The sequence below is a fragment of the Diadema setosum genome, chromosome 16 (assembly GCF_964275005.1).
Source record: "Diadema setosum chromosome 16, eeDiaSeto1, whole genome shotgun sequence".
NCBI lineage: Eukaryota > Metazoa > Echinodermata > Echinoidea > Diadematoida > Diadematidae > Diadema > Diadema setosum.
In genome coordinates this window covers 34,109,043-34,120,501 of record NC_092700.1, presented here as the reverse complement: position 1 = coordinate 34,120,501, position 11,459 = coordinate 34,109,043, and the positions used below count along the sequence as shown (strand labels likewise).

General features: G+C 39.6%; 1 protein-coding gene across 1 annotated transcript in view; it reads right to left on the bottom strand.

Moving 5' to 3' along the window:
• Positions 1-356: 356 nt before the first annotated feature.
• LOC140239494 (solute carrier organic anion transporter family member 4C1-like) overlaps positions 357-11,459 on the bottom strand; it is an 85,514-nt gene continuing 74,411 nt past the window's right edge. Inside the window, exons 7-11 of the mRNA XM_072319326.1 lie at positions 10,536-10,734; positions 9,990-10,146; positions 2,589-2,770; positions 1,481-1,545; positions 357-1,174 (exon numbers count right to left, since the gene is read on the bottom strand). Of these exons, the coding sequence (XP_072175427.1) occupies positions 714-1,174; positions 1,481-1,545; positions 2,589-2,770; positions 9,990-10,146; positions 10,536-10,734 (1,064 nt within the window). The 3' untranslated portion in view covers positions 357-713. The remainder of the gene's footprint in view (positions 1,175-1,480; positions 1,546-2,588; positions 2,771-9,989; positions 10,147-10,535; positions 10,735-11,459) is intronic.

Sequence of the window (11,459 nt, the reverse complement as noted above, 5' to 3'; positions counted from 1 at the left end):
CTGAAATGGTTTATTCGGTTCTTATTGCCTCACTAAACATGTCTATACATTCCAACGCAATTATATCGCCATGAGCTATGAAGAGTTCGGAATTCATGTACCGAAAGATGAACCAGTCCTGTTTAGCAGAAAACAGTCATCCCATCCGAATACATGTTTACACGGACATGAGCATCAAACCTCATACGACCTTGATGTTAATACCGGAAGGACACTTAACCTTCATTTCACTACCGGGTCACTTCTGTCCATCAATATATATATATATATATATATATATATATATATATATATATATATAAACAACAACAAACAAAAGAATCAATCAAACATAAAATTATGCTTTCTCTTGCCAGGTATGACAAAATTTTGTGATTATTCACTTTTCAAACAACCTAACGCTGTTTCAAAGTAACATGGAACACAGTGAAGAATGAATTCAAGGAAATTGAATAGTATATTTTGGTTTGCCTTGTGAGAAGACTACATTTAAATTATGCGGTGATATCAAGTGCAAGCCACTTACAATATAAAGGAAATCACGTTACATGTATTATGTGGTTGCCGAGTGAGGATAATTATGTTTTCTCATTTTAAACCGTTTAATAACTACTGTCATAAAACTTAACTGGCTTATTTGGAGTTGGCATCAAAACTTGTGTACAGGGACCACCTTCGATATGAATATTGAAGGAATAATGCAGCATCTACTACTACCTAGCGTCGTGATATGAAACATTTCTCGCATCTAGCGGTACGATTTCTTCTGGGCCGAGGGCAAGGTCGCGCGAAGGCCGACACGGGCTAGCCTGCTGCTTCGTCAGCGCCACAGCGCCCTCAACGTCGAAGGATTCTCCTCCGCAGACGGACGCGGCAACAGCTTCGTTCGCCTGGTCTGTTGTCGCCGTCATGGTGGTGGTGTTGGTTGTGGCGTCCGCGGCGGCCTGAGCGCCGGAGTCGCTGGGCGGGTCGTTGACGGGGCGGTAGAAGCAGAGCCCCAGGCTGAAAAGCGACACGGAGGCAACTTTCATGATGAGACCGAGGCCGAACATTCGCCAGGACAGGTTTTCGTTGTTGTAGATCCAACAGGCCCCTTCGCTGTCACACGTGTTCTGCCACTGTAGGCAAGCCCCGTCCATCATTACACCCACCAGAATAGGGCCAGGCGTAGCACCTGTGAAAAGGAGCGATATGGGAGACCGTGAGAAGAGCTGAGGATGCTCTCTGCTCCAAATTAACAGAATGATTACAAACCCACATCAACAAAAACAATGACATAATGAAATTAATGAAAATAGCCATAATAACAATCATCATCATCCACATTATAATCTGCTTCATACTATGTTTCCACGCGGAGAAAAATAACATAAAACACTCACACGCAAACATAACGCACTCACAAACTTTTTGTCCAATGATGAACACTCTAAATTTTTAGGACTTCAACCCGCAATCTCTCGATAATCATAGTGCTTACCTAATAATTTATTCAAAATTGAATTGACACCCAAGGCCATCGGTCTCTGCGATTCTGGAACGCATCTATGGAGAAAAGTCACAAGGAAAATGAAGATGATATCATTTCTCATACTTCGAATTCTTCTATTGATAAGGGTGATCATAAGAATTGTTAAAATACACTAATAATGATAATAACAATGATTATAATAATTATACTGACGACAGTATGATATCAAAGATAACATAAGAATTATGAAAAATAATCATAATGAACACAATGCCAACATCTGCACTATGTACCGTAATATGATTTGTTACGTAGCTGCTAAGGAAGCAATGAAAGCTGGTGAAACAACAATCAAGAAACAACAGGAGTGACGGCTTCAAGTCCCCTCCATAGGACGAGGCAGTGAGGATAACGTATCTTGTCAAGGGGCTCAACCGCTACAGCCCGGGAGAGAGAGACTCTACGTTTGATTACTGGCCCCAAATGACGATCTGATCAATAAAACTGGCATGGAAGGAAGGCCCTTGGCGGTAGCCCGTCCACGAAAGTGTTTATGCATCATTTTATTTCATAAACATCACAAAGGTCAAATCAACCTAATTATGACACAGAGGTATGTCATCTCGAAGACGAACAGTTGGTCACTCAAGAAATTCATCAGAGTCACTTCAACTTTGACTTGAAAGCAGATGACTGGGCTATGAGCGTGAGAGGTGGATATAGTAACACCTTTCAAAGGCAATTGGCATTGGTGAAATAAATCGCCGTCTATATGCAGCATCAAATTCGTGTTAGCTGGGTTACATTGGATTCACAAAGTCTAGTATATCAGTCTACTATAGAAGTTGGTGAAGGTACTTATACGTAGACCTACTTTGGTTAATTCTCGGCACACATCGCGATAAAACATAATGTCGTATTATCATTCTAAAGCCCGCCGCACCCTGTACGACTCACGACTATTAATACGACTGACACACTTTGGATCTGAAATAAACAAGCGTGTTTATTCTGAGGCTACTGTGATTCATTTCGGATCCAAAGTCTGTCGGTCTTATCGTTGCGAGTCGTATAGTGTGCGGCGGGCTTAAAGCGACAGGTCGCCATAGCAACGCACCTGAGCAAGGTGTTGACCAGCGCCACCGACGGCAGAAAGTGGAAGAACAAAAGGAGGGCGGAGCCAACGACGAAGATTGGAAGGAGGATGCAGTCCGACGCGCACGCGCCGTGCTGCACTTGAGTTGGCCACGTCAAGTTTGCCGACACGAAGTTTAGCAGGCACACGCATTCCCCGTAGGTCTGCCATGGAGAGAAAAAAAGGAAGGGGGGGGGGTGGATATTAATGTCTTTCAGGCTAGAATGCCTTTCAGGCTAGAATGCCTAATACATCTCTTCATAACTATACCTTAATATTACTTTAATATCTTAATATCTTATTATTGGTAGATAACAACTAGCATCGAAACATTCTGATTTGTGACGAGTCTGATACAGTTTGCCTCTCATTTCTTGGATTTGACACTTGAAATCTAAAAGAGGGTATTTTCCACAAGAAAGTCTTAGTTATCAAACAAATACAAAGGTAAATTTCTCTGACATACAGAGATTTTCTCATGAGTGTGAGCATGCCCCCTCACAGATACAAACAGAGATACGAATAGTATAATGAAAACTACGAGCATCACATAACATAGAAAGAATAATTAAGGTAAGAAAACCGATTACTAGAACTCCATTATGCAGCGTTTGACCTCATTAGCATAATCATGAGCTTTGGGGTGTATCGAACTATTCCCCGTGAATCATGATTATCCAAACACTCCACGCACAAACGTGAGAGAAGCACGACAGTGAAAAAAAAAAGAGAGAGAAAATCTCTGAACGACCAGCAAGAAACAAAACAAAACAGAACAAAGCAAAACAAAACAACAACATCACAGGAACTAATTTAATCACGTTCACGGCGCTAATGAATTTGTCTCCCTCGCCAGCGGGGGCAACCTCGCTTCCACGAGCAGAAAGCAAGACGAGGATCCGGTACGCCTGCGGGACCTCTCCAAAGGTCAATCGCTAGCATAAACTAGGCAGGCAGGATTCAGTGTAAGCGTAACTCGGAATTACATTCATACTATTATGAAGGCGCCCGTGTTGTAATTCATGAGCAAATCAAGAATTCCACACACGCATTTCGCAAAGTATTCGAATCTGTCTTCCTAGAAACAGCAGTGTGTGTGTGTGTGTGTGTGTGTATGTGTGTGTGCGTGTGTGTGTGTGTGTGTGTGAGTATGTAGTGGCGGATCAAGAGGGGGTGCACCGGGCGCCCCCCCCCTCTTTATTTTTGGTTAAATAAGAAAAATAAAAAGAAAAAAATGGAGAGGGTGCGTGCGCCCCCCTTTAATTTTGCAAAGGCGCCTCCCCTTTACGAAATTCTAGGATCCGCCCCTGGTGTGTGTGTGTGCGTGTGTGTGTGTGTGTGTGAGTGTGTGTGTGTGAGTATATAGTGGCGGATCAAGAGGGGCGCAACAGGCGCGGCCCCCTCTTTATTTTTGGTTGAATAAGAAAAAGAAAAAGAAAAAAAAAATGGAGAGGGTGCGTGCACCCCCCTTTAACCCTATTCTAACTGGGCTATTTGAGACCAAGTTTTTACTGGGGGGGGGGGGTTCAATTTGACCCCCCCCCCCCTTCAGATCTCGGCCGCCGATCACGCGATCGCCGCAAAATTTTGCCTGTACATAGAGCCGGATGTCAACTACAAGATTATATGGTCATACAATAGAAAAAATTTGATTTTATATTTTTTAATAAATTAATTATGCAAATTAACGCATGAAATCATATTTTCACCTATAACTCCATTAAAAAGATTGAAGGATTGCTAAATTTTTGTGTCAGAGTTCCTCAAGACATATCGAACAATTTTCTTATAAAAAATAGCGCAATCAAAGTCAGTTTCTTTTGTTTTGTATTGTTTTGTTAATTTCTTATGTATTTTATTGTTTTTTCGACCTTTTGTTTTCTATTGTTTTTTTGCCAAAATTTGTTGCAGGCACTTTTCCAAGCTGATCTACATTAGAATTGATTAATTTCAATGGTTAAAAGTTGAAATAATCCAATTCATATCAATTAAACAAAAAAAAAACACAATTTGCATTGGATTTGCACACAAAATCATGAATTTGAGCTGTTTTTGGGTTGACATGCATATGCAAAACATTGCGTAACTTCAGAACGGTGTACCCGGACGTCGCAAATTTGGTCTCAAAATATGCGGGAGACTTCAATGAAAAAAGTCACAAAACGCCGCGGCAAAATCTTTGCGCGTTGCGGAATCGTGGCGCGAAATGTCGAGGGGGGGGGGGGTCAATTTGACCCCCCCCCCCCAGTTAGAATAGGGTTAATTTTGCAAAGGCGCCTCCCCTTTACGGAATTCCAGGATCCGCCCCTGGTGTGTGTGTGCGTGTGTGTGTGTGTGTGTGTGTGTGTGCGTGTGTGTTTGAGTTATATGACAAAAGAAAGAATATGACCACAAAAAAAAAAAACGGTAAGTGATTAGAAAAGGGTGAATCCCTGACAATAATGGGCAAGGCATAATTGTACAGAGTGTGAAAAAAAAAAATCCTACAGTCCGAGCAGAAGAGTATACATATCAGGAATGATCACGAACGCATACCAACTAGATTACTGTGGATAGAGCCATGTCAAATGATATCCTCTTACATCTAAAAACATAAACTGTTGAACTTCACAACATGTTGAATGAAAGTAGAAAGTAGACAGAGGAAGAGAAGGGTAAAAATACATGAAAACTGGACAAAATGTGAAAATTGAGGAATATCGAGATCTGCTATGTTCTTGCAGAAAAAGAGAGGTCACGTTTATCATTACTATTGGTCACTATCATGATTACAGTATGCACGTGTAAGTAGGGTCACTATTCAATTTTGGTCCCACATTTTTATTTATACTATAAAAAAATATATAACATGTCCGTGAACATAATATACGTGTATCACTCTCCCTTTCACAGAGTTACCATATTGCTTACGCGCTACAACTCTCGGGTAATTTGATGTGAGAATGTAATTTCTTATCTTTTAATTCGTTCGAAATGGAGACACTTTGTGAAAACCATGACATCATCTTATGTCATTTGCATTTATGACTCTGGCCGGTAATTATGTCTGTTTTGGGAAATAGACGCCTTAGCCTGCCTCGACAGCCTGGACTTATCACTCTATGCATATGCGTATGTCATAGTTATTACGATAAGAAGGAGGCGAATGTTGAATGATCGGGATTCCAGAGCTTTCTAATTTTTCATGTAGTAACTACACGGAACTTTCCTTTTTCTGTTTGTGTAGTTTTCCTCTTTTCGTTTCAGTCAGCTGCTTGTTCATGGTGTGGACTTATGCAGGGGCGGATCCAGGAATTCTGTAAAAGGGGGGGGGGCGTGTTTAATCATTTCTGGTGCCACCTCCGGGTTTCATTTCATTTTTTTCTTTTTATTTCTTTTGTTTTTAACGAAAAATAAAGGGGGGGGGGTGTGCGCCGGTTGCGCCCCCCTCAGGATCCGCCACTGTTATGCACTTTCAAGATCATCGTTGGAAGTACAGTGTACCACGGCCGGACAAATACTATACAACTTACAAGACGCAATACGTTCATCCAGGGGTTCAATGCGCTTTCACGTGAGGACATAAGTCACGTGCACCACACCATCGCGTGGGCTTATCTGAGCCTTCCGCCTTCTGAATCTATTTTCTTCGTAATTCCCTTACTTTTCTCCATTTCATTAATGTTATTTATGCTCTTCACTATGACATCCTCTCCACCCCCCCCCCCCCCCTACCCACGCCCGCACGCAGGGTTCCAGATTATTGCGCGTAGAGTAGGCCGGTAGGCCCGCGATACCAGTAACCTAAAATTCTTGGAAGCATTATTGTTGCTACTCTTATAATGATGATGATGATGATGATGATGATGAAGATGTAATACTACTACTGCTACTACTACTACTACTACTACTACTACTACTACTACTACTACTACTATAATAATAATATTAATGATAATGATAATAATGATAATAATAATAATAATAATAATAATAATAATAATAATAATAATAATAATAATTATTATTATTATTATTATTATTACTACTACTACTACTACTACTACTACTACTACTACTACTACTACTATTACTATTATTAATACTATAACTGTGGGGGCGCTGTGGCATAGTGGATAAGACTCCCGACTCCCGATCGGAGGACCCGAGTTCGAATCCCGCCCAGTGCTTACGTCCTTGGACAAGATGTTTTTACCCACTGTGTCCCTCTCGACCCAGGTGTATAAATGGGTACCTGGCAACGCTAGGGTAATAATAATGGCAGGGCCCTCTGGTAGAGCAGTGTCAACACTGAAGAGGCTACCCTGGGTAAATAAGACCTTATCATTATTATTATTATTATTATTATTATTATTATCATAATACAAGCCTGTAATCACTATCATTATTATTATTATTATTATTATTATTATCATAATACAAGCCTGTAATCACTATCATTATTATTATTATTATTACTACTATCAATATCATTGTTACCATTATCATCATCATCATTAATGCTAGTATTGCTGTATTTGTTGATAATATTATCATATCGCTGCTAACTCTGTTTTCACTTATTTCAATAAGCAAAAAAAAAAAATATAAAATAGGTGCAAAATTAAGGAATCCTCGTACAAATAATATATGATTGATGTGTATACATATATATGTTGATTTATTTATTAATTTGATTAACATATACAATTTCATTTATAAACATAATCAGAAAAAGAGGGCTGCATGGGAGACAGGGTGAATTATCAGACTCGTTATTAACAGGAAGATTGTCTATGCATTTTTCATAAGGGTGCGCACGAGAGGCAATTAAGTGTGATGCCTCATGGAAAACGGAAATTTCCACTCTATCTGAATTGCCATGGAGACGAAACTCTTAATGAGAGGAGGAGATTGATAGAGAGAATATAATATAGGAGAGAGAGATACAAGGGAGGGAGAGAGAGATATACAGATATATGATAGAGTTTAAAAGATTTCACTTGAATATACAAAAGTCACACTGTATTCTAATTTTCTGTATATGCAAATGCCATACTGTATTCTATACTTTTGACGGAAATGAAATAAAACGAAATGAATGAGAGATATTGAATGTAGTGGGGAATATGGTATATCGCCTTCATTTTGTTAACTATCATGCATTCTTCACAATCAAATGTACACCTAAAATCATTCATAATTACTTTATATTCTGTTGGAAAAAAAGAATTAAACAAAATTAATTGAATCATACTGAATATTAGGAGGGTGCGGAGGTATATACTAGTAGATAGATGACGAGAGAGAGAGAAACAGAGAGAGAAAGAGATAAATTAAGAGAGAGAGAGAGAGAGAAAGAAAGAGAAAGTGGGAGAAGCGGGGCGAGGAAAAAGGTGTCGATAGCACGGTATCGCAAGGTGTGTGCCTCGTGCTCCGCGATTAACCCTCTTCGCTCCATCGCTCGGCAGCATCATGAACATTTAGCACAGCATGATAGTTGTCAGACGCAGCGAGAGGGTTAATTAGCACTTATCCGTACATTGTATAGCAAACTTGTGACCCTACGTCACTGGAATGCCATTTTAGTTGTATCGCGGAATATTATTCACACTTCATCAAACCTTGGCGAGAGATAGAGTGTACATAAACTCATTAATGATTCAATCATTAAGAAATGTCGGGGGTTCGCTCTGTAACGAAAATTCTAAGTCGTGGAGAAGAAAAAAAAAAAGCAATTTGGCGTGCTGGCAATGGATGCAATGGTTCCATGACATTAATATGCTCCTGCGACAATATTGCTCCCATGAAATATCTGCATGATAAGAAAAACATACATTCTATCCTCAAACAAAACCCCAAACCTAATCCTAATCCTCAAATCAAACTAAACCCCAAACCCTGCACAACCCTAGTCCTAACCCTAACTCCTTGTAGAAAATAAGCCCGGAACAATTGTCGCACGAGCAAACGTCGTGTAACCGGATGAAACACACATGAAGAGCTGCAGTTCGTTGCTGCTGAAATTACGATAATCTGCCTTTAGTTGCACTTTGCGATAATTTGAGGTACTGCTAAGCCGATCTTTTGATTTATTTCATTCATCTATTCTTCTAGTTGCCTCCATTATAAAACATATTATCCAGAGGACTAAACAGTAAAGTCTATCAAGGTATACATGCTGAATAGGTAATCATTTTTACTTTGTTTTACTCGTATCATGCACCTTTTATGTTAATACTTGCGTTGGCCTACTTTCATGTTTCTTTTTTCCTGATTGCAAAGTTCTGTTGTACACTCAAATTTGCAAATGTGGATTTTTTTTAATGTTTGACAATCAATTGAAATCTCTACAAAATCTTCCAAAATCAAATACCAAGTGACATGAAACAAGCAATGGGTTAACAATTTTACCAATAACACACATACAAATAACCAAAGAAAACAAAAATAACAAAAACAACACCACAAAAGAAAGGGAGAGAAACATCATGTCTTAGTTGACTTGCAGTTGTTTTAAAGGCATGTACTGCAGTGAGTTGCATTGCCCATGGACCTACCTGTCCATACATTGCTAATCACTTCAAAGAAACTAGTATGGTACAAACTGCCCTGGGAATACAGTCCTATTCCCCCCCCCCCCTTTTTCTTGTATGTGGCAAGGTCACCAACCAGACGTAATGACAGAGGACTGCCCATGGAGTAATTAACTTAATCCACTCATTAGTGTCTTGCGTAACTAATTAGTTCATTAAAAGTACAATTAAACTTACAGATTAGGGATTATGTAATCATGATGGTTATACGACGCGTCATTCTACACAGGCGGCCAAAATGTTCAGGTCCATGCATTACGCAATAATTTACAGCAAAGATCTAGACAAAGGGTATGATGGGAGCAGAAAGACTTTCAATAGTGGATCCTTGACGGATTTGAATCACGAATAAGTACTTTTCATGGTTGTTCTTGGATACCCATGTTTGCTGTTTGTTAGAAATTATTATAGAAATACACTGACAACAGATAAAACGCACTGCATGTTGAATGGTGAAGGAAATTTTGGTTGCCTATTTGTATAAATTTTAATACCATGATGATATTTAGTAATCAGTGGTTCATACCTTGTATTTTTCTTTATTTTAAAGCATTTTTTGTTGTTGCTGTTGAAGTATTAAAATATGTATTTTCTTACAGATTACACAGAACTTAAGAATACCGAAAGACCTTTACCATTCCACGATATTATTGACATTATCGACGCCTTCAGTACGTTTAAGTGGTACAAACAACCACATACTTTTGTGTTCATTGTGCGAAAATAACTCTAGCCATGGATCTGATACGCGTTTGAGACCAAATGAGGCGCGTTATTTAAAATGCTCCGTGTACAAAGGGTGACTCACCCCATTGCCGTAGTCCGTCTTACAGCCGGCGTAGCAGGGATCGAAGTACTGGGCGATACCCCCATCTAAACACACTGGGTTGTACTGCTCCGTGTTGCAGTCGCAGCCGCTGTTGCAGTCGACGTCGAGAGACTTATCGCTGTTGTACTCCATCAGGCTGAAAAAATGTAAATCAGCCGTGACAGAAACAAGACGCTAGATTAGTCGGATTAAATTTCTTAACCACTAGCAGGATCCATTTAAGGTTAAACTACAATTCAGGGACAAACAAACATGTAAGTTTCACTAGTCATGAAAGCGGATGACAACTACAGTTATTGAATCCTTAAATCTTTAAATTCATATTTTCAAAGCAATGTTGTCAGTCATGATGATAGTTTAAAGTGGCTATCGTGGGAGTAATAGCAGAAAATTAACAACCAGTCACTAGCACCCCTGTGGAAACCATAGTATTCTACGCTGCAACTGCATAGTTTGTCCTTGATAGTCTGTCCTTATTAGGGAACTTAATATGCCTCACTGCAATAAAAGTGAGGCGGGGCTTACTTTTGGCCATCATAGCCCGCCGTCACGCCTATGACTGGTTGCTGGGGGCAACGGAGGAGGACGGTCCCAAATAGTACGATCATGATGAGGCCGGACACGATGGAAAATGAGAGCATCCCTCGCACCTTCAGGTTGAAACGCTTCATGAGCAGACCGCCGAGCAACACTCCGCCCGACAGCCCGGGGAGCATTGCAATACCTGGCCGTAATGCGGAAAGTAAAGAAACATTCCAATTGTTATTGTAATTATTATTTCACTATTATTATTATTATTATTATTATTATTATTATTATTATTATTATTATTATTATTACTACTACTACTACTACTACTACTACTACTACTTCTACTACTACTACCATCATTATTATTATCATCATCATCATCATCATCATTATGTTACATTTTTGTCCTCGTTCTGCGGGAGTGTTACATGCATCTCAACAAGCAAGATAATTCCTACGCCATGGAGGTATATTTTTCTTACGGGCGCATGAATAGATAATTAAGTTTCAGGCAGCTTACTGTGGATTCACAGCTGAAGTAATAACGAAAGTCATACACCAATCACGCCGTTTATACAAGTACGTCACCCGTGAAGGTTACTGACAAAATGATGAACTATGCACACTGCATGGTTTACACCTTACTCACTGTGATTAAACGTTGCCAATTAAAAGCCTGTGTGGTTACACACATTAGAAAGCGAGAACGAGGGTTAAACACCATGAACGATGATTATACACACGTTACAGAGATTACTATTACTAATATCCAGAGTTGCACTCAGTCCCGAATGTGACACATCTGTAACAAAGATAACACAACATCATCAAAGCTCACACACCAGTGACATAAGCCACGTGTCAACGAAAAGGATGAAATACCAGTTTTAACAAAGATTACACATCATTATTAAAGGA